A 23,951-nucleotide genomic window follows, 5' to 3' on the forward strand; every position below is an offset into this window, starting at 1 on the left:
CACAGATCCAGGGGAAGGAACCCAGGGTCCTAGAATAAGTTGAGTGGTTCAAACGTGGAGGACAATGATATGTGTAGCAGCAGTAACTAGAGGTAGAGGAGGTTTGAAATAAATACTGGTCTTGTGGGATATTGTGATATAAGCAATTACTTCCTTCTTTTTTCCACCCAGCCCTGTTCAAAGGCCCTCTGTGTTCCTTCCCAGCTTCCTCTCCCATTACATTCTCCTTGTCGCTTTGTCAGTTTCTCGTTATGTGCTCAGCCCTGAAAAATTAAATTGGTAGATGTTTACTCTCAGAGCAAATTCAGCATATTGCCCTAGTGTTTCCTGGTGACAACACCTTCCTCCAAATCCAAAGGTAGAGTAGGGGTCTACAGTTGGCTGAGGGTGGAGGAAAGGCAGTTATGCTTATGTCTGGAGAGATACAATGGTTGGGAGGTGAGCTGTATTAGCAAAGGGAAGCTATGAATCCTGGGTGGCCATGTGAGGGTTTGGAGGAAAGAGAGGGTAGAGCTGTGAAAGTGTTTGGAAGAGGACAATTAATACAGATCTTCGTGCTCCACGGGCTCCCAGTGGATGGTGGGATGGAGGGTGTCGATAGCCAGTTGGGTCAGGGAACTGAGCTGGGTTTTCTGGGCCCTGAACCAAGGAGAGGCACTTTAGGAGCATTTCTGGGAGGAAAACTTAGCACACAGGGCTGGGAGTTTGAAAAGCACCTTCCACATAAAGTCAAGGAGTTCTGCAGACAAAGGCTGGCGGGGAGACAGGAGAACCAAAGGGGAGTGATTCCTATTTCAGAGAAGGACCAGGTGCTTCTGTAACACAGAACCATAGTGAAGTGTTCCGCTGGTACCTGGAGGGTCCCTGTCCACCTTAGGTACAAGAGTAGCTGGCAAAGTGATGAATCCCAATGAGTATCATCGGAGGGGAAGTTCCGCTTCGGTATCTGGAGATGTATCAGGATTTACAAAGAGCAGTGAATTCTAAGATCCTTCTGTTTGAGATGCAATCGTTTTAGCCTTTTGTGTTTAAGCTGACAGAAAAGAGAACTCAGAATTGCTAAATTCTGAATTCATCAGGCTAACTTTGCCACATAAAGCTACAGAGGCCTCCCAGGCCCTCTCCCCACCCCATCTTTGCTTCTGCACCTGAAGGAATATAGGTTACTGCTCTGTTCTCAGCTCAGTTGTAGAGCATCAGTGTGGTATATTTATCAGGGTGGCTCAGTACCGGTCACCAGGCCACTCAGCCGTGTGTGTAAATTATATTCTTATGGTAATTCTGTAGGGCCGTCCTCTTCCAGGTCTGCCTCAAGCTGGAGCCTCCTGAATCTTGGCCAGTCACCGCCAGTCCCTCTGACCACCGGGGAAGCCCGTGAGCCTAGGCCTCCAGCCGGGCACCTTACCACTAACCTGAAGGAAGCTCTAGATAGTCTGAAACTTGCCTCGGAAAATAACTGCTCATTAGTTCTTTCTAGTTGGGCTAAAAAGTAGTGAGGGACGCCTGCTTCCTGCTGAATTTGGTTTCAGACAAGAAAATTTTCTGCCTTGTGGGGGCTTTGCTTTTCCTCTCTAAATATCTTGAGAGAGAAAACACTCTTCTTTCCCCAAAATAATGCCCTCTGTTTTTGAAACAGATGTGTACTTTAAAAAAGAAAAGAAAAGAAAAAGAAGTAAAATTCAACCTGGCTGAGGGATAGATCAGTGGTTTCCATAGTAACAATGGACCACTCCAGGCCGCGGCCAAAGGATGATAAGTCACCACTAGGTTCAAATCTGGCTTTAGTATCCAAACCACCTGGGAAGCTTTGTTTTTCATTTTTAAACAGATTCTCAGATGTGCTGAATCAGAATCTCAGGCAGTGAGCCCTTGAATCTCTATTTTTAACAAGTTCCCCAGATGATTTTTAAACAGCCAACTCGGACTCCCCTGGTGGCTCAGTGGTTAAGAATCTGCCTGCCAATGCAGGGGACATGGGTTCAAGCCCTGGTCCAGGCAGATCCCACATGCCGCGGAGCAACTAAGCCTGTGCGCCACAACTACTGAGCCTGCGCTCTAGAGCCAGCAAGCCACAACTACTGAGCCTGTGTGCCACAACTACTGAAGCTCCTGCGCCTAGAGCCCTTGCTCCCCAACAAAGAGAAGCCAACTCGATGAGAAGCCCTTGCACTGCAACGAAGAGAAGTCCCCGCTCACCGCAACGAGAGAAAGCCTGCGTGCAGCAACAAAGACCCAACGCAGCCAAAAATAAATAAACAAAATAAATAAATATATTTTAAAAAATAAGTAAATAAAATAAACAGCCAACTCTTTACAGGTCCCTGCCTGAGGGCCCATCCAGAACCATACACCACAGGTGATGAGGGTTAAAACAGTTAACTTGTTTTAACATTCCTGGGATGCAGATTTAGCTGCTTAGAAGCATTAACCTTGAGAATGAGAAAGCTGAGTCCAGAACAACCTTGTCGATTACCCCCAGGGGAACAATCAAAGCAATTTTGTGAAAAAAAGACACTCTGCCCAGTCACAGTGGCTAGGGTGACCATATACTGTTCAAACAGCACACATCTGAGAGTGAAACGGTGCTGTAATTATTATGCTGGGACAACAGGTAGAAACTAGGTCTGTTCCAAGCAAACCGGGGTTTATGGTCGCCCTCCTCATGGCTCCATTTTACGTCTCTTGGACCCTGCCTGTCTCCTCCCAGAAAACACCCTCAGCCTACAAATCAGTTCTCACTGTAAACATCCGCTGCATTTAGCCAAACAGTTGCAGGAGAGAGGGTGAGGTGACTGAGAGCCTCCCTCTGAGTTCAGACAGATTGAAGGGAGGCTGGGACCAGGGGACCGGATGAGGGCGGTCACTCCTTCCTCATCTGCTCTATTTTCCATCCTTTGGTGGCTCCCCAGGAGGAAACTGCAGAACTTAACCAGAAGAATGAAAGATCTTCTGCCTCCACTTTTAGTTAATCCTTTTTTTCCTTATAACTTTGAACCCTGAGCCCTTTCTCTAGAAAAGTGAATGTTTGCAGGGTTTTGGGATCATCATGAAGTGTGAAGAAGCTTTGTAAACCATATCATTGTACAAATATAAGTTGTTATTAATGTTAATGTTTTATCTTAGAATAGAAAAGCTAAAACAAAACAAACAAAATTACACGTTGGAAATTTCTCCCCAGGCCTATTAACCCCCAGCCCACCTCCCAGTTTTCCCCAAGGTCTAATCCTTGTCCCCGGGAAGTAGTGATGCATTTTTTTCTTTCAGCAAAAGCTGATCTGTCTCCTTCCTAGGGACACACCTCGGTAGTACCTTCTTTCTAAGTGTCCCTAGTCTCTTGGCTGGCTCTGAGCTTAGATATTAGCTGTTTCCCAGCCAGTAATTCCACCCAGAGGGAAAATTGAGCCCCACGTCTTTTTAAGACTAGAATTGGAAATCTCTCGCTTTTTAAAATTAATGCTCTAGAAACTCATTAGTTAAGCAAAACACATTCTCAAGGGAAGAGAAACAATAGTGAGAAAAACCAATTGATCAAGAGTTTTAAAACTGTCAGGTATTTTTACAACTGACTTCCCTGGCGGTCAAGTGGTTAAGACTACGCCTTCCAATGCAGGGGGTGTGGGTTCGATCCCTGGTCGGGGAACTAAGATCCCACATGCCTCGTGGCCAAAACTTAAAAACATAAAAAAAAAAAAACCAGAAGCAATATTGTAATAACTTCAATAAGGACTTGAAAAATGGTCCACATAAAAAAATCTTCAAAAAAATCCCCCCAAACTGTGAGGTATCCAGGCCACCTTATTCCCCTTGCCATTTGAACCATATCCTAGGTCTCTTCCACCTGCCCACTTCTCAGGCCTGGTAAACCAATCTTGCTTTTGACCTGTCTCATAACTTGAAAAATAATGCCTTTTACTTTCCCTGGAAATCCTATCCCTAGAACAGTTCCAGTGCTGACAATAGTGTTATTAAAGTCACCTGTTTAAGACAGCCGGTCTAAGTAAAGCTGGCGTTCTGTGAATTAGGGATGCTTCGTCCCCAGGTTGCGTGTGGGGTTTTTCCCCCCTAGAATCTAGTATTTCCTGTTAGATTGTGAGCTTCTGGCCCTGAGTGACTCTGGATTCTTTTCCTTTGTTTCTTGCTTAGCAAAAACCCAAAACCAAACTTTGCTAACTTGTCTGATGTTTTGCACTCATTAAACCTTGTTGATGGGTCTGAAGAATAAACTTTTTGATGCCTCCACTCCTGCTCTGCCCGAAATGGTAGCCACTTGCCACGTGTGGCTGTTTAAATTAATTGAAATGAAGTAAATTTTAATATTCAATTCCTCAGTCTTTACTCACCCGCTTTCGAGTCCTCAGCAGCCAGCGTGGCTGGTGGCTGACACAGGGATAGAACGTTCCCACCATCGCAGAAAGTTCTCTTGGGCAGCACTGTCCCAAGCCTTCTGTTAAGCCTCTTGGGTTCTCCTTTGCCTTATTTCCATCTTCTCGCCTGCAGTGCTCTGCTTTGACAAGGGCCCCTCCCTTACCCACTTAGCCCTTTGGGGCCTCTGTATACGAGGTTCACGAGGAAAACGGGCAGATGGAGACTCAGCCTGCGGCATTGCCCATGGTCGATCTTTCCGTTTCTTCATCTTCTCCCCTGGTCCGGCTCTGCTTTCACACCGTGACCTCCGCTTTGCTGACTTGCCAGCCAGAGCTCAGGTACTTTGCCTGCAGTTATGGTCAGTGGCCACCAGGGTATAGCCAAGCCTTGGTTATAGCCCTAGCATCTGAACACCTAGGCACAATCACAGAGAGATAAATTATAGTGTTTTCCCACTCATTTAAAAAAAAAAAATTCCCACTCAATTTTGCTTTAAAAACAAACTCTTTAAACAGTTCAGCATAAATAGTTTTAAAAAATGTCCTCTCCCTCTGATCCTTATTTTTTATCCATCACTGCTTTATCTAAACCTCTTGCTTGAATAAAAATACTGCTTTCAAACGACATGGAACTTTATTCTTGGAACCAGAAGCTCATTCTGGAAAGTTCATAAGCCTAGTGATTAGGGGCTTCTGACCAGACTGGAGTTGTTTGCCTTTGCCTTTGTTTTTTTTCTTGCCAAAAAACCCCCACGATAGACAAAAGCAAAAACTACCTGTTTACGATTAATCAGAGGGCAGGTGTTCATTTTCTTTTTATAAAACCTCCCTGTATCCACTCATGCTTTGAATGTATTTCCAAGAAAGAAGAGAAGACTGCTGTCCCTTTTGGATCCCCGTGTCTCCCTTGTCTGGCTTCGCACACTTGTGTCTGCTGAATCTAAGTGGCTGAGGACTCTAAGAAGTTTCATGCTCGTCCCTTCACCCCCTCAGAGGAACATTTCCCAGCCTCTGCGCTAGCTTATGTCAAGTTAGCCCTCTTTCTTCTGTTGAAGCCAAGGACCGTGTAACATAAAATTAATATTTAGAGTTCACCGTGGCAACCATTTAAACACCAAGATTACATAAACTGTTATGGACAACCTGCTGAAAAAATTTAGGTAGCGGGTAGGGAATACTTCCCTCCCAGACAAATCAGCTTGCCCTGGAGCTCATTTCCAAAACCTGAAGCAGCACCTGAAGCCTTGTCCACTGTGGTTCCACCACACTCGCCTTTGTTCCTCGACACCCTGTCTTCCTCCCGATGTTTCTACTTGGAATGTTACCTCACCTTACTCCACTCCATAGATGGTGAGGTGGATTGAAACAAACAAGAGACTCAGTCTCACAAGTCAGCAGAAGGCGGAGTTTGCCGGTCTGATATTACTTGCCAAATCTCTGTTCCAAGTTTGCCTGTGGAGATCATATGTAGCCGGAGGCATCGAGGGTCCCAGTGGAAAGAGAGAAGCCCACCTGCCTGCCTGACCTCTGAGAAGAGCCTGGTTGAACCTAGGAGGTCTGAGAAAGCACTTGGCTGTGTCAATGCACCTTCCTTCCTGGTCACCTCCTCCCGCCGACTCCTGGCTCCTGCCCTCACTCCCTCAGTGTTGGGGGGAATTCTCCAGGGCCCCGCCTTGCTCTCCTCTCCATCCCAGAGCCACTCATCCTTTCCCTCACCTTCAGCTGTCACCACCTGTTGCTCCTGGTTCCCAGATAGGCTCCTCTCCCCAGGTCTCAAGTCCAGCATTTCTGGTCCTCTGAACATCTCCTCCCTGTCTCCTGGTACCTTCAGTCAGCATCTCTCTAACTCCAAATGTGTCCCTCCTCTTGTGTCCCAAATTTCTGATGATGACAAAATCACCATCCTCTCTGGACCCCAAGCTCCAAATTTCAGTCATCTTTGAGTTTCTCCTTCCTCTGATTGACTCTTCAAGTCCTGTCCATTTGATACCCCTTCCTTCCTTCCTTCCTTCCAGGCCCTCTTCCAGGCACCCTCCCTTCTAGCTTGGACTATTGCAGTAGCCACTCAAGGGGTCACTGCCACTCTCCCTTCCTGTTTGAGGCCTGTGCATTTGGCCCTGATCCCAACCTTCCTGTCTAGTCTCTCCTGACCTTTCTGGTTCTTGTATACTGTACTTACAGCACCACCTTCAGTGCTCTTCTAGAAATAGCAACTCTGCTGTTTCTAGAATTTTCTCTTTCCTGCCTCTACTGATGCTAGTTCATCTGCCCCTGTTCCCACCTGTTTGAAATCCTGTCCACCCTTCAAGGTCAAGAGCCACGTCCTTCACAGCAGCCTCCTTAGATTCCTGGGGGAACTGGTCTCACTTCATGGCACCCCAGTGGCCCTCTTGTAGTCATTTATATCCATGTCTTACCTGCACCCCTACTAGGTGCACAGTAAATGGTAAAGGGATGAAGGATGGCTGTTCATATTTTTAGCTGTCACAGCCAGGAGAGCAATGCTTAGCAACAAGTATGGGCTTTGGAAATATGCAGACCCAGGTTAAAAAAATCCCAGCTCCAGGACTTCCCTGGCGGTCCAGTGGTTAAGATTCTGTGCTTCCAATGAAGGGGGTGCAGGTTCGATCCCTGGTCGGGGAATTAAGATCCCACATGCCACGCGGCCTAGCCAAAAAAACAAACAAAAAAAACCCCACCTCCCCCACTTGCTGTTGCACCTCTATGAGCCTCAGCCTCTCCACCTGCAAAATGGGCATGATAATGGTTTTTGCCACAAAACAGTCATGAGTCGATGTCCATAGAGATTTCCCAGGAGGCAGAGCTCATGCTGAGGCCACCTGTTGGCCACTTCTCCTGTGTCAGTTTGCTCTCTAAGGTTGACCATGATCTTCACTCACTGTTGAACCAATAAGAGAAACAAGTCCGATGCTGGCATTGGGCAGTTACAGTCCAGACTCTTGTGGAAAGGAGGCTGTCTCCTGCTTGTGCGGATCTCTTCCCGTCTTTTCTCTGTGGTGCGGTAGCTTGGGCACAGTTGGGGCGCTGCCTGCGCCCTTGTCCCTCCCTGTCCACCTTGCCTGTGCTGTGTGGCCCTGGGCAAGCCACTCTCCCACCCTGGGCTTCAGGTCCCTCATTGCTCTGGGCCCATCTTCCGTCTCCTTGTTCAGCCTTGAGGTGAGCAGTGTCCGAGTGGCAGCGTCTATATAACACGTGAGCCCCTGCCCCAAACCCCACTGAGAGAGAGAGAGAGAGAGAGAGAGAGAGAGAGGAATGTCAACCTGTGGGTTGTTAGGACAGGAAGGAGCCTTAGGTGCCACTTACTTCACAGGGGAGGACCCCGAGATCCCAGTGCCCAAGGTCATGCTGCTGGGCTGAGAGCGATACTCCAGTTCCCAGTCCTGTGTTCCTGCATCACTCCAGACACCCCCATGGCCCCCTCCCCTCCACACACACTGAACTGACTATTCCTGACCACATTCTGCTTGGATCACACCCCCAGGCCCTGAGCCCCCATGGCCGAGAGCCTGAGGGATGCCTGTCTGCCCCTGACAATTCTAGAGCGAGTCCCAGCCCAGGGTACTTTTAAGGTTGTCTGCCTGAGCTTCTGACCGTTTTATCTGGAATACCTCTAGGAGTCAGGAAGGTACATTCATATGCGAGAGACGGCCAGCAGCTGCCCCCAAGGCAGGCTCCCACTTTGCCTTGAGGCAAGGCTGGGGCCACACTGAAATGCAGGTGGTGGGTCGCAAGTTACCTTAAGAGACTAAAGATAGTTTCTTTAAAGCTTTATCACTGTGTCCTCATATAACATGGTACATCAACTGTACTTCAGTAAAAAGAAATGAGGATATTGAAAAGCAAAACAAATAAACAAAGCGTATCACTGTGATAAAGTGGGAAGTTGTAATCGTAGCTCCGCTTTTCACTGAGCAAACTTGTCCTGTGGATGCCCCACCTCTGGGTCCCCTACCCGACTCCTACTCCTTGAAGAGAGATCTGCCACAGCTTTAACCTCCCCTCAGGGCCTGGCCTCTCCAAGGAGGAAGCCTGGACCAAGCAGAGCTTCCAGCTGGGTCTCACTGGTGGCCTTCTACACATGAGGGCTGGACAGCTGCTGCGTGTGGAGCCCTTCCCGGTGACCCCCAAACCCCATCACCTGGGTGCTGGCCTGGCTCAGATGACCAGGCCCTGCTCTGCTTTACAGGGACTCTGCTCATCTGTGTGCCGTCATTGTCCTGCACAGCCCTGTCTCGCTTCCCAGATCCAGGTCTTCATCTCCTCAGCAGCTGCTGTCAGCACCTCAGATCCAGCCTGGCCTGAGGTGTTGGCCAGTGTTCCCAACCGGCCTTCCCTCACCAGTTAATGTTCATTTTTGCGCTTCATCTCCCATGAAGGGCACTTCCGGTCTTTATTGCAGACATCCATGTGCCCAGCTCCAACCTGAGGAAGGAAGGCAGGGCAGATACCAGGGGCCGTTCTCCATGTGTGCCACGCAGTGTGTCCAGAATGTTCTCATGACTCTAAAATCCCACTGTCTTCACTTTGCTCACTACCCAGAAACCTTCAGTGGAGCTCTCATCGAAGTCCAGGTTCAGGCAAAATACAGTTTTTCCAGACTGATCTCCCACTCGTCACCAGCACCCGAGCCTCTTCTCCTCAGACTGATTCAATCTCAGTTCCCCAATGCACCCGGGTTTTCCACTCTCCCACCTTGGCTCCAACCACTGTCTGGCCACAGTGTCCTTCCCCTCTCTTTCTGATGGGGCAGCCCTTGCCTCGCTCAAGTCTGAGCTCTTGGACAAGGCCTCCCCGGGTATCCTAGCCAACAGTACTCTCTCTCCGTCCCCTGAGCTTCTGTCGTATGTTTTGTCGTCTGTCATTTGCTGTCTTGCACGCGTTTGTGTCTCGATGCCTCAGCCAGACTGGGAGAACCTTGGAGTAGGAACCGTGTCGTGTTTCCTATTCATGTTTGTTTCCCCTGCGGGGCTTCACGCAGCACTTCAGGAGCTCTCCAGCAGCGTTGGCTGCGAAGGAAGGAATGAAGAAGTGAGTGAGTGAATGAGTGACTTGTAGGAGGCCAGGGCAGCATGGCTCCCTTCAACCCATTTTGTAGGTTTGGTGCCCATGGCTTTTTTTTTTCTTTTCCCTTTTATCAGGTGGTTCGACTCTTTCCTTTTGTCTCCTCTTTGGACCTCAGAGAAGGGCAGGTAACCCCGCTGAGAGATGTGACTAACTCCAAACTGAACCCTTTGGGGATGGAAGCCAGCAGCCACCTGTGCCCACTGGCCCATGGTCTGGATCGGAGCCAGGTGTCTCTCCTCCCGACAGCCATGTGTGTACATGTGCGTTAATCCCAGAGCCGAGGCCCTGTCAGCCTCCTCCCAGAGCCTCTTATTGTGTTGATTTGGTAGCATCTAACATGCAATTAACTTACTTGGTGTTTTGGTTTGTTTGTTTCATGCCTGGAGAATGAATTGAATTTGACGATTGATGCTACGGTGGGAAGAATCCTTTCTCTCTCTCTTGTTTGTTAATCCAATTCTATGTCACGAACGAGGCCCTTGCCTTCGTGCAGCATGTTGGGAAGGAGCCTGCTTGGCCTCGACGTGGAGCATGTATAGCTGTAGAGGTTAACTGTTTCAGCGAGGTGGAAACCCTGTGGGAATTTAGAAGGAAGTACTAACTCTTCTTTTTTTCAAATATTTGAATCGCCAGTGGGAAATGTGGTTATGCTGGTGGCTTTGTTATCAACTGCCTGACTTACTAAAGCCTTTTGTCTTTATTCTCATTGTCATCAGTTGAAGGCAGTAGAAACCATGTGAGGTGAGGTGGGCTAAACTTTGTGCTCTGCTGGAGCTCCCTCCTGTCACTTGTGTCCCTGTCACTGGTGTCCCTTCCCCTGTGTGTCCCTCTGGAAAAGAGGACCTCGTCGAGGGCTTGCAACCAAACTTAGTAACTGTTGACTCGGGGTTCTGTGGGCCCTAATGGCAGGTATTCTATTAGTGGTAAATTGTTTTACTTAGAATATCAGCTTTTTAAAGGTCTGGGTTTTCCCAGGAACACACTCCCTCATCTGACTAAGAAAAGCATCAAAATATAGAAAATTTGCTGTGTGTTAGCTACATGGATTTCTTATTCCTTACAAATTGGGGGAAGGATGAGGAATTAAAGTTCCCAGATTCACAACATTGTAAATCAACTGTACTCCAATAAAAATTAATTGTAAAAATTTTTTAAAAATTTACAGTACCTATACATATAAATATGTACATAAAAGTACATATAAGTCCCTAAGGTTTATATCTTGAATCCATCTATAAAATTAGAAAAATGTAGTAATTAAATACAAATGAAAAACTACATCAATAAAATTGAAATACAAAAAAGATCTCAGATTAACAGACAATTCAGTGACACAGTTTACTTTTTTAAATTTACTTTTATTTATTTATTTTTGGCTGCGTTGGGTCTTTGTTCCTGCACACAGGCTTTCTCTGGTTGCGGTGAGCAGGGGCTACTCTTTGTTGCGGTGCGTGGGCTCCTCGTTGTGGTGGCTTCTCTTGTTGCGGAGCACAGGCTCTAAGTGCATGGGCTTCAGTAGTTGCAGCACGTGGGCTCAGTAGTTGCGGTGCATGGGCTTAGTTGCTCTGCAGCATGTGGGATCTTCCCAGACCAGGGCTTGAACCCGTGTCCCCTGCATTGGCAGGTGGATTCTTAACCACTGTGCCACCAGGGAAGTCCCCACAGTTTACTTCTTAAAGTCCAATTTTCTAAGAGTTTTAGCCAGGAAAAAGAAAAGATTAAAGTAATCAGGAATAGATTCCCCTCCCTTGCCCCCAAGATACTTCTGTGGGATTTCTGGGGCTCTAGGAGCCCAGCTGAGAGAGCCACTGGGCCATATGTTGTTGACATACCCAGAAAAAAGCAAGGTGAGTCTGTTAAAACAAACAGCATGTAAGCAAGCAGCCACAACAAAACTGGGTAGACCCTGCTTACAATACTGTGGGGAATAAAGAGGTCAAAGTATGACAATACAAGCAGGAGGTTAGTTTTCATGGAAGGCTGTGGATGTGTTCCTTTCTGGTCCCATGAGGCTGGGCTCTAGAGTGCACATGGGCTCAGCTGCCCCGTGGCATGTGGGATCTTAGTTCCCCAACCAGGGATCAAGTTTGTATCCCCTGCATTGGAAGGTAGATTCTTAACCACTGGACCACCAGGGAAGTCCCATCTACTTCTACTTATTAAAAAGACTCTTTTGGAGTCTTTAGACATAGATTTTTCTGTGTGTCACTTTTGTATATGCAATAAAGGATACAGGCACCATAAACTGATTGAAGTCTTTCTAACCTTCACTTTCAGAATCCGATTCTTCTGAATCACTTTTCAACTCCGCTCATCAGTATCCGTTTAGGATGAGGCTGCATCACTCTCTGTGCTTTCTAGAGCGTTGGTGATGCAGAGCTTTTGTCTCTGAGATTTTCATCCATGCTGCTGATGCCCATTCTGCCAGTTCTGATGTCGCCACTTTCTTCATCTTACTAGAAGGTGTCAGTAGAACGTGTTCTAGGCAACCTAGACTCAGATTCCTTCTTCAAGTGGGTTTTTTAAAAAAAAATCTTTTGGCTGCACTGCACGGCATGTGGGATCTTAGTTCCCTGACCAGGGATTAAACCCAAGCCCCCTGCATTGGAAGGGTGGAGTCTTAACCACTGTGCCACCAGGGAAGTCCCAGTTGGGTCTTAAATGGTTTGTTAACAGTGAACAGTCAGGAGTTTCCATTGTCTGGTCATGCCTTTGGGAATAACAACTGAGTGCATTCATGTGTAGGCAGTGACAACAAAGACAAGGCAACAGCAATCGTAAGACCCTCCCCAGTTTTCAGAGGTGAAAAAATGTATGTCTTGTAATTGACGATAGTTATCCACAAGAAGTCTAGGAGTAAATGGGCACCGTCGGTATTCCAGTGACTTAGTGATGTCAAGGCTCCGGGTGGATGTCTCTGCGAGTCTCCTCGTCACAAGGTGGCAGTTCCCACACTCAAAGGCAGAAGGCAGGGAGCAGGGTCAGGCCTTTCTCCTGCATGTGAGAGAGAGAAAATATCTTTCCCAGAAATCCCTTAGCAGATTTCCCCTTACCTCCCATTGGCCAGAACTGCAAGACATGGCCATGCATAATAGCTAGGAGGGAGTTTGGGAAACCTGGTTTTTTTTCTCACCATTTCGAGAACGGAATTGGGCATGACTTTTGGATGGTCAACTAACAGTCTATCCCACTGTGGTCAAATACATTTGGGATATGCTGAGTCAAACAACCCAAAACACTACAACGTCTCAAAGCTTTTCGTATGTGGCTCATTGAATTATAGAATATGTTTTTAAGCTTTTCCAAATTTAGGGAGTCCAAATTTATTTTCCCAAAAATAAGGAACCCAGTTTTGCAGAATACCAGAGAACCACTCTTGGGCTGTTCCCAGAATAAGAAAACGAAGGTTCTCAGAGCAGAGCTGAATCGGCCGGTGGAATAAGGTCTGTGGAAAGTGAATGGAGATGAGGTTTGGAGTAGAGACTGAGCAGGGCTGAGAGGTTTACAGCTGAGAGGGCTATATTGATTTGAACCGTCTCAGATTGTTTTGATGGGTACGGGCTAATTTGTTTTCAAGAGCCTGTATCCATGCTGCCGTGGTTTCTTCTGAGACAGGACTCAGTCGATACTGAGCTGTTATTATCTCCTTTTCTTTCCTAACCTTTGCCACTTCCTGCCTTCATGATGCTAGTGATACTGGAGCAGGCCAGCTGGCTTCTGGGACTGGAACTGAGTGCTTTGCTGAAATGGTCATGGACATGCCTGCTGCCTCTTTCCCGCAGATACATTGCTGAGCCTTTGTGAGAGCTGCCAGACCCAGGGAAGGAGTTAGTCCGCCACCTTTTATTTGGACTTAGAATCATGAAGCCCCTCCTAGTTTTTTTCCCAGAAGTGATCCTTTTTTTTTTTTTTTTTTTTGGCTGCCCCCCGCAGCATGTGGGATCTTAGCTCCCCGACCAGGGATTGAACACGTGCCCCCTGTAATGGAAGCACGGAATCTTAATCACTGGACCTCCAGGGAAGTTCCTAGATGTCATCTGGAATGTTTCTGAGTAGAATAATCATGGGTCATTGGCTGATGGATTTGGAGGGGATTATACTGGGGAGCGGGTCTCCCCCCTCATTTTCTTGCCAAAGACCACCCAGCTGTCATGTCTAGAAGGTGAAGCCTCAAACCCCTTGCCCACCATCGTTCAGGAGCTGTATCTGAGGCAACCAGGGAGATTTCTGCCTTTCTCACATAATGCCCTCCAAACACCCCTTTGCCTGGATTTAGAATTCTAGTTGTATATATTTTTTATTTTATTTTATTTATTTATTTTTAAATCTATTTTTATTTTTGGCTGCGTTGGGTCTTCGTTGCTGCACGTGGGCTTTCTCTAGCTGCGGCGAGGGGGGGCTACTCTTCGTTGCGGTGCGCGGGCTTCTCATTGCGGCGGCTTCTCTTGTTGCGGAGCACAGGCTGTAGGCGCACAGGCTTCAGTTGTTGCAGCACGCAAGCTCAGTAGTTGCGTCACGTGGGCTCTAGGGCGCACAGGCTTCCGTAGTTGTGGTGTGTGGGCTCAGTAGTTGTGGCACACAGGCTTAGTTGCTCCGCGACATGTGGGATCTTCCCGGACCAGGGATCGAACCCGTGTCCCCGGCATTGGCAGATGGATTCTTAACCACTGTGCCACCAGGGAAGTCCTGTATGTATATTTGATTATTTAAATGGTTTTCTTTCTGCTGTTGTTAGTTTCCTGGAGACGTGGTTTTTAAATATCTTTGTAGGCTGAGAACTTATCATTTTCATATTTTAATGCATCTTTGTTTCATTCTGACATTTTTTCTAAAACTGTCTGCAAGCTCCTTTGTCTTCCCCCGTTGCCTCTAATGAACTCATTCTGCGTTTGCTCCTTTAGCTAACTGACTCTTTTGCTAAAGTTACTTCAGTGAATTACTGTGCTTTGTTGGCTCATTTTCATTACTATTTAAGTAAAGTGAAAAAAAATCTCCAAACCCTTCTGCCATCTCTGAAAGCCTCTTAACTAATGCTGTCATGGCCCTTGTTGGTTTCGTCAATCCCACCCCCCAGCCCAGAGCCCTTGTTAGCTGCTCTCGCTGATTTTGTGCTGATTTGCTGGTTCTGTTCTATCTGCGGTGCCTATGGTCCCCACGTCCTCTAGCCCTCTAGGACTACTCTTTCCTTCATTATTCAAATAAAATACCTCCGCCCCCGATCCATGCATCCCATGTACCTATGGGAAGTCTGCATGCCCGTGAGTGTTTCTGAAGATACCCAAGTTTATCAATTTGCCTAGTGGTTACTTGCCTGTCACCTCTTGCTCCGAATCCCAGCCCGGTTCTCAATAATCCACGTCTCCTTACCAGCCCCTCCACCCTCGGGTTTCCTTCTCCCCCGAACACAGCTCTCCCCCTCCAGCCCCTGAGGCACACCTCAAGCAATGCTGTCATCCCTGTGCCTTCCTTATAATCTTCTCACTTTGACAGATTCTCTCATCCAGACAGCGAGGCCCTTCCCTTTCATAAGTATAATGGATTGATCTTGCTTTTCCTAAACAAAAGAACAGTTTCCCCCTGAGACAGCTTCTGTGGCTCCTTGAGAATGAGAAATGGTTACGGTCAACAGTGTTTTGTCGCGTGTGTGTCTTTTTTTAATATCATCTTTTTCCTTCCTGATTCGTTACTTTGGGTATTTTATGGAGCTCAAAGGTGACAGTGGCAGTCAGTGTGACTCACGGACAGTCGTGTGAACAGATAAAAGAAATGGCTGTTGTCATACGTTTAAAAAATACTGTCTGCATTTTATTTCCTTTGAAAAGAGTAAGGACTGAGCACATAGATTATGAAGTTCTGATATTCTAGCCAGATCCTTGTGTCCTGGGAACGGAGCAAAATGTAGCTCTATAAGGATTTTGATTTATGTAAAGCCCGAGAAGCCGCAGACAAGCCCTGTAGAGTAGGAACCGAAGGCAGCAGTCGTTTCCTCGGCCCTGAGTCTGGCCGAGGCTCGGGCTTATTGTGGGGGGCGTCTGAAGGAGAGGAAGGAGCCTGGAGCCAGAAGAACAATTCCTGAGCCCACAGGAGGCCCTAGAACATTCTGGGCCTGGATCCCCTCAGTGTCCCCTGCAAGTACACCAGGCAGCTGCCCCTCTGCAGAGTATTCCAGGGGACTGGCCTCCACCTGGCTGACCATCAGAGCCCCCCTCTTGGCCTCGGTTGCGTTCGCCCGCCACAGCTGCCCCGGTCTGTGGGGCAGGCCTCTGACGTGTGCCCCGTCCTGTGTTGTGTCCAGGGACAGGGTGCCTTATCAGAGAGACTCCGGAGCTTCAGCATGCAGGATCTCTCCACCATCAGGGGAGACGGCGCCCCTGCTCCCTCCGGCCCCCCGCCACCAGGGCCCGGGCGGGCCAGCGGCAAACACGGCCAGCCTAAGATGTCCAGGAGTGCTTCCGAGAGCGCTGGCAGCTCAGGTAGGTGTCACTTCCCTTCCCCTCTTTTCCACCTCGTAGGCCTTGCTTTCGTGAAGGGAGACCCAGGCCCCCCTAGGGCCCTTGCCCCAAGGACTCGCCACCCATACAGACGTGCATCAGACCGTGCCAGGCCAGCCAAGGGGCAGAGCACCACTTGGGCCAGGGCAGAGGGCTGGCCTTGGGGACTCTGATCAGGGGCAGGGTTGGGTCACCTGCACCAAAGGGCCCCATCTCCTCCATCTGATTATGTGGGGGTGGGGGTGTTGAGTAGTAGTACCTGGACCAAGCCTAGAGGCGACAGGCCCAGCTGGACCTGGGCCAAGGCAGCTTTCTCTGTGTTCTTCTTCTCTGACCCCACACTCCCAGGAGGGCTTACCTGTCGTGAGCACCTGAGTGTCTCCTCCCACCCAGCCAGGGCTTACAGCACAGTATCCCTTTTCCCTGCACGGTATTTCCTGTCCTGTCTCTCACTCTACCATCTCCTCCCCTCCCTGAGCCACCATGCCCCATGCATAACCTCGGCCACCACATGCAAACGCCACACTAGCTCTGAGGTCTAATTCCTGTGGAGGCCAGGGCTTTACGGAAACCACACCTCTACCTCGATGTCTACCCCTGGTAGAGGGGTACCTGGGCCAGGATTGGCCTGGAACTTCGTTTAAAAGTGCAGAGTCCTGGGCCCCCCCCACCGGGGGATTCAGTAGGTCTAGGGTGAGCCCCTGGTGTGTGATGCTGTCGAGGTTGCAGCCACATTTGGGACCCACTGACGTCTGATCCCTCAGTGGGTTTTGGGCTTGTGGAAGGTAGGGGCAGGGATTAGAGGGCTACGGAGTTGGACCGGGACTCGGTTTCCCAGACTGTTCCTTGGGAAGATTACGGGGCTTGGCTTTCGGGAGCTGAGCACTGCTGCTGCCAGCAGAAGGTTGATGGGGAAGGGGCTGCAGGGATCGTTCTGGATCATCACCTCCGCCCCTCCACCTTGCTGGGAAATTGAGCCTGGGGGCTGAAATTGGGCCACTATTGGAATCTCTGGCTGTGACATGTGCAGGTGGTTAGCCTGCCCTTAAATGTGTAAACAGGGACCTCCAGGCCACCTAGACCTAGACTGTGTGCTGTGAGGTGCAGCCTACAGGGGCATCTCAGTCCTGCACCTGGGGTCCTTCCAGGCCCCACCTGACTTGAGGGTCTAAGACATGGATGGGAAAGAGGGAGCCTCACCACTGCCCTGGGAATGACAACCCATGCTCCCCTCCAGGGAAAGGAGAACAGCTCAGGGCCCGGCCCAGCGTCTGCCACGTTCCAACCCTTTCAGGAATGGCCTCTCTACCCCCGGCCCCAGGATTGAAGAATGTGGCTTTTCTGTTGGAAGGGAGAGATTTTAACCCTAGCAGGGCTGGGGAGGTGGAGGCTTGGCCATGGGGGTGAGGTCTACCTCAGGTAGGGGAACCCTGTCCCTGTGCCAGGGGAGCTTAGCATGGAATCCCAAAAGGCCAGGCAGGAGGGGACCTCGGGGATCACTCAGTCTAATCCTCTGATTTTGCCAATGAAGAGACAAAGGCCCAGGGAAGGGAGCTGTCACCAGGGTTGCCCGCCGGTGGCATTCTCCTGTGGCCCCCTGACTCCTAGGCCAGGGCCTTCTCTCCACTCACCTGCTGGCCGTCAGGTTTCCCTGAGCATCTACAGCTTCTGACCTCCTGGGCACCGTCGCAGAAATAGGGATGCGAAATGCAATTAGATATCGCCTCCACCCTCGGTCAGCTTCCCGGCTACGAAGCCTCAAATGAAAGCTGTCATTGGAAGAAAAAGGGCCCCAGTTCTCTGAGGCTCAGTGGGCAGAGCTAGAACCAGTGGGGTCAAGTTCCAAGGGGGTAGCCACTTACCAGCTGTGTGGCCCGGGCAAGCTGTTTATCCTCTCTGCACTGCAGATTCTTTATCGAAACACAGGGAATGACGAGCCCCATTTGTAGGGTTGTCGTGAGGATTCAACCAAAATAATCCATGTAAAGGTGCTTACGGTCATGCCTGGCACTCGAGGTCGTAGCTGCTGCCAGTTTTGTTCTTCTTGTTGATATCTAACTCACCTACGAAAGCACTTTATAATATGAAAGTATCCGGGACAGAAATGGGCTGCCTTGTGAGATAGTGAGATTCCTGACATTGCAAGGGCCCAAACCAAAGTCAACTAGTCATATACCAAAGCTCTAGGGAGGGATTCCTGCTTTGGCTAGGAAGTGGGCCTAGGTGGCCCTACAGTCCCTTTCCCTCTTAGAGTCTCTATTGTCATTACAGAGGTGAACGAAGCAGAGGAAGTAGGCTCAGAGAGGTCACACGCTGTGCCAAGGCCACACAGGACTGGAAGCCAGGCCTCCTGCCTACACCTGCCCTTGGCGGATGATTCGTGACAGCTTCAGAACTAGGAAGGAGAGAGGTTTGGTAGGATCTAAAAGGCGATGGATATATTACTCAGCCGTAAAAAGGAATGAAATTTTGCCATTTGTGACAACATGGAGGGACCTGAGGGTATTACGCTTAGTGAAATAAGTCAGACAGAGAAAGACAGATACTGTATGTTTTCATTTATATGTGGAATCTACAAAATGAAACAAACAAATGAATATAACAAAACAGAAACAGACTCAGAGATACTGAGAACAGACCGGTGGTTGCCAGAGGGGAGAGTGGTGGCCGGGAGGCATAAAATGGGTGGAGAGGATTAAGAGCTACAAACTACCAGATATCAAATAGATAGGCTGCAAGGATGCAATGCACAACACAGGAATATAGCCATTATTATTGATAGTATCTGTATACGGAGTACGATCTATAAAAATATTGAATTACTGCACCTGTACACCTGAAACTAATATAATATTGTAAGTCAACTATACTTCAATACGGGAAAAAAAAAAAAAGGCGATGGGAGGCGTCCCCTGGGCTTTGAACATCTTCCCAGACAATCACTAGATGGAAGCGGATTTGGGCTGATTTGTTTGGTTCTGACCTGCTGCCCTCCGTCCTCTGCTGTGCCCCGTGGGGCAGGGGCAGCGCTCTGGTTGCAGGTGTGCAGGCCAAGTGGGTGGAGTTTGCAGAGAACCAGAGAGCCCGCTGTGCTGCCACACGACCTGCTCTCCTCACGGCCTGCCCTTGGCCGTGGCGCCTGTGACTTCAGGGGGCGGGCAAGGGAGGTGCTGACCTAGCAGGGAGGGCAGGGACCATTGGCCCTTGCCCTGGCTGTTCTGGGCCTAAAATAAAAGTCATCTCAGAAAGAAAGACCAGTGAAAGATGGCCCAGGGTCTGGGCGTGGGGCAGAAGCACCCAGATCAGAGGCTCTGGGGCTGTCGTAACCCCAGAGTGGAGGGTGCGGGTGCCTGGGAGGGAGTCAGCCGAAGGAGGCCCAGCTTTGTGCACCCTCCCAGCACCCAGCCTCGGACGCCAGGCGTGGTCGGGTCGGGGAAACGGCCCCCAGTCTGGGCTTCCATCCTGGCTGAGTGACCCCGGGCCTGCGCAGAGACGGTAAATGCAACACAGCGAGGCAGACGTCAACAAGCAGTCACCACACTTGTTCCCTCTGGGCCTGGATTCAGTCAGAACCTTCCTCAGAATGATACCCCAGGCGGCTGCTATCAGAGGGTTTGACCTTGGCACAGAAAACGAGCTCCGTTGCCTTCAGGTTTCCTCTGGAGAAAAGGCGCAAGAATCCCTACCCCTCCTACATCTTAGGCTTGTGAGGAGAGCAGTCACAAGGCACAGGGCTTATGTGCAAGCCCTGGCAGGTAGCACCTGTTGCGGGCAGGCTGGGAGAGGATAGGCAAGACGCAGTGGCTGCCCTCCCGCGGAGTTGTGCGCAGCGTTGGAAGCAACAGTTTCAATGTACATATAGGTAGAGTTTGAAAACACGAGGCCTAGTGAAAAAAGTACAAAACGGAACAAGATATTATATAACAACTTATGTAAAATAAAAATGTAGGCCCATTGGTGTAAAATAACACTATGCAGTTTGCATCGCCCACCCTGCAGAATGGACTGGGAGGCGTTTTGTCAGACACCATTTATTGAAAGTCTGGCACTGAACCCCAGGAAGGGTACAAGGGAGTTGAAAAAATGATCCTTGCCTTCCATGAACTTGGAGACAGCCTGTATTTAGTGAGCACCTACTGTATACCAAGGCCCAGATGTGCACCAAGACCAATGGACTGTGTGAGGTAGCAGCCAATTAGCTGTTTGAGCACTTTGAGGGTTCAGCGGTCAGTTTCCTGCAGGTCATTCTGAACTGGGAGACAGACAGAGGAAGGGCATCTGGGCAGACACAGTTGGAGTTATTTCTCAGAGGAAACTTTGACGTCACCCCCTGCCTTCCCTTGGGCTGCAGGACACAAGGACTGACCTCTGTGGGTCAGGCAAGGTCATCCTTGGGCTGCAGGACACAAGGACTGAGCTCTGTGGGCCAGGCAAGGTCATTTTCTAGCACCCGAGAGGAAGCTGGATCTGGAATGATCCCCTCTGCCACCTCGGTGTCTCTACAGAGACCCACATTCCTGGGACCCCTGTATTGAACACACTGGGATCCCCACACCTCCCTGGGACCTCCCGGTTTACCTGGGGGCTATCACTGATGGTGCCCCCATTCCCACAGTGTGTACCTGCTGCTTCACCTGCAGGACCTGGAAAGGTGAGTAGACAGCCAGCATCTCTGCAGCGTGCGGGATTTGCCTCGGGACGAGGCTCTAACCATGAGCTGGTGTCAGACCTGGGGGCTCCCTTTCAGCTGCAGGGTCTGGGGGGTGGAGTCAGGAGGTTACCTCCTCCAAACAGCAAACATGTATTACCCTACAGCGAAGCCAGGCTAGACGTTTGGGAGCGGCTTAACTGGGTGGTCTGGCTCAGGGACTCAGGAGTTCCGGTCAGGATGTCGGCCAGGGCTGCAGCCATCTGAAGGCTTGACTGAAGATGGCTGTCTTGTGACTGTTGGCTGGAGGCCTCAGGTCCTCACCACGTGGGCCTCTCTGGGGCTGCCTGCGCATCCTTACGACATGGCAGCTGGCTTCACCCAGAGTGAGTGATGCAGGAGAGAGAGGGCAAGCGGGAAGCCACAGTACCTTTTAGGACCTGGTCAGAAGTCACACACCACCACTTCTGCCTTATTCTGTTTGCTGGAAGTGAGTCATTAAGTCCAGCCCACACTCAAGGGGAGGGGAATTCATCTCCACCTCTTGAAGGGAGGAGCGTCAAAGGATGTGTGGAGCTATTTTAAAACCATCCCAGGGTCATAGTTCCTTGTGCTCCGGGTGATGATGACATAGGCACTTACCCAGCTCCTCTGAAGTGCTGGAGCCCCAGGGGTTTCGGTCCTTGTGCAGCCAAGGGAGCCCTGGTCCTGCTTTGCCACTTAACCAGCTGTGTAAGTATGTGCAAATCACCTAACACCCTAAGCCTTGATTTGCTTCAAATAGAGAGAAAGATCCCCGCTTCCCCACTTCACTGTGCTGTTGTGAAAATGTCTGTGAAAGGACTTTGTGAAGGGTGGTGATGGTGATTACTGTTAGAGCCAGGGGACCTCAGGGAGCCCAGCCGGCCCCTGCTGCCACCCTCCCTGGGTGTGGGTGATAGCTTAGCCACGTGGTTCTCTCCTGACCTGCTCCCGCGCTTTCCCTGACCTTAACTAGACACACGAGGGACCAGAAATGGTGCTGGGCTAACCCAGCCCCCTTTGCTCCCCCCACACCAAGGAGGTGCCTTTGGCTCAGAAGGCGAGAGGGGCCGCCCCCGGCCTGCAGCTGCTGGCTGGTGTGAGGGGAGGAGAGAGGCACGCCTGGCGCCCTTGTTGCCTTGTGCCCCCTGCCCCGGTGCCACTGAGACGTGGCTCACGCCTCCCATATCGGTGGCGGGAGAAGGGTCCTGTTTTCCCTTTAGTTCTTCAGTTTTAAGACTTTTCAGTGCTAAGGTTTTCAAAGGTCTGTAGAAGACATGGGGGTTTTGGAGGCCATAAACCTAATGAGAACAGATGGTCCAAGGAGTCCTGAGCAGGGCTGCGGAGACCAGCATCGTGCTGGGACAGAGGAGTGTATATATGCTCAGCAAGGATAAAAGAAACGGAGGGGCTGCACGCAGCTGTTTCCAGCGCTAGCGGCCAAGACTCGGGCCTGGTGGACGTACTAGTTTGTGGGAAACAACCACAGCGTCCCGGGCAATTATGGTTATTTCTATCTAGTCACCCTTCACAATTTTGAGTCTGTAAATTCCATGAGCCGTTCAGAACGCCTCTCCTTCCGGGATCTTGTCACTTGGGGGACCGGGGAGAGGAGAGCTGCCTTCTCCTCCGTTCTTGCCTCGTGGGCCTGTTCTGTGCTGCTGTCTGCATGGGGAAGCCCTCGCCCTCCCCATGACCCCTGGTGGTTTCATAATCAGAGGCTGCCTTTCCAGTACGTTTAAACAGAATTACAGCGGATTGTGGGAACTGAGTCGAGTTCGGTCTTCCTGGGAGCTGCGGGGATGGGGGCTTCTTGGGGACTGGACAGCAGGTGGGGCTCGGTGGAGGCCTCCGGCTGGGGTGGCCCTGCTCAGGGTTGTGATCTGGGAGCCTTTGCCGCAGCCCTGCCTTTTCTTGGCCCTCTTGACACCCAGGGCCCTGGAGTTCTTCCCCGTCTCCCTAAGGTCTTCTTGCGAGGAACCTCTGTGATGGTGGGAAAACCCCTTGGCTCTCCAGGCCTCAGTCTCCTCCTCTGTAAAGTGGGGGTGGGGGTGGTTTGAGCTTGATGCCCCTGGGGGCCCTTCCAGCTCTGACCCGTTTTCTGCGGGTGAAGGGTGCTGAGTGTGAAGTGTCAGCAGACGGTGTTGGGGGAGGTTGGTCTCACGCCCGGGGCTGGGGCAGTGATGCTGGGAGAGAGGATTTCAGGGGGTCACAGACGCTTTGGTCGGAGGGGCCCTCCTGGTCCCCTGAAATGATTTCCATCTGTGCGTCTCGGGCCCCAGGAGAACATTCTGTTCCATTCCCGCCCATCTGTTAATCGTTTCCTGTTGTCTCCTGCACATCTGTCTCTCTTTTTCTGTGCTTCTGTTATTCTCTCTCTCTCTCTCCCGCTCATACCTACCGCCCTTTCTCCCCTCTTTTCTCTCTACCTGCCTTATGTTACATAGAGCTGAAAACTGAATTCTATTACTGCTTGAAATTAGTCATAGAGGTGGGGTTTTTTTTCCTTTTTTTTAAAAAAATCAAGTGTATGGGACATATAAAAAGCAGAGTCATCTCTTTATCCTCTCTATTAAAAGAAAGAGAGAATTGCATCTTTCTTGAGGGTGGCCCCGCGGCAGTTTCTTTCCGCGGCAGCCGGAGCCGTCAGAGGTTTGGAGCGCGGGCAGAGAGTGAGCGTGTGTCCGTGTGTGTATACCTGTGTGTGTGCACGAACACTCACACGTGTGTGTGAGTTTCATCCCCAGAGGTCCTTCCCTAACAGAATATTCTCTTCTTTCTCCTCGGTGGCTGTCGGGGACGCTGATGTGAGTGTTCCAGATGGGCGTGCTCTCCTCCAGATGCCTTTGCTGACTTTCGTGAACGGCTCCCACTAACGTGTGCTGCGGGGGAGTGTTTGCTAACCTGGGTTGTTTGCTGCACTGGTGGGATGGGTGGGGGGGGCCCCGGGGCTCCTGCAGAAAGATCAGCTCGGCCTTGGAGGGCTGGGAGTTTCTCCCTCCCTGGCCTCTCCACGGAGAGAAGAGGTGCAGCTGCTTCCTAGCCTGCTGTAAACACGTTTGCTAATACAGAATGTCCTTCAAGGCCACACACTCACTCCCCTGCTGTGGAAAGTAAGGGCGACCCCTGTCCTTTCCTAGAGGCCGCGCAGCCTCGGGCACCATGGTCAGCTCTGCGGGCTCAAGGCCTTGGCTGCCGTTCCTTGAGATTTGGAGGTGGTTTTGGCCATGACCTTGCATGAGACGTTCCTCATACAAGTTGTCTTCAGGAGCCGTCAGAGTATTGAGATGTGGGCAGCAGTACCCTTCTGGGTGAGAACCTGTTCAGTCACCAATTCTATTT

The 23,951-nt window shown here is 50.2% G+C and overlaps 1 protein-coding gene across 3 annotated transcripts in view; it reads left to right on the forward strand.

The window, feature by feature from the left end:
• Nucleotides 1–23,951, forward strand: part of REEP1 (receptor accessory protein 1) — a 109,821-nt gene that overhangs the window by 78,892 nt on the left and 6,978 nt on the right. For 2 of the 3 annotated variants that reach the window (XM_030837472.2, XM_060309190.1), the window contains exon 6: nt 15,745–15,922. In XM_030837472.2, coding sequence (XP_030693332.1) covers nt 15,745–15,922 — 178 coding nt within the window. Of the gene's footprint in view, nt 1–15,744; nt 15,923–20,555; nt 20,592–23,951 lie in introns of all 3 variants that reach the window. The other variant, XM_030837464.3, reaches the window with a different exon arrangement.

The sequence above is a fragment of the Globicephala melas genome, chromosome 12, assembly GCF_963455315.2.
Source record: "Globicephala melas chromosome 12, mGloMel1.2, whole genome shotgun sequence".
Lineage (NCBI taxonomy): Eukaryota > Metazoa > Chordata > Mammalia > Artiodactyla > Delphinidae > Globicephala > Globicephala melas.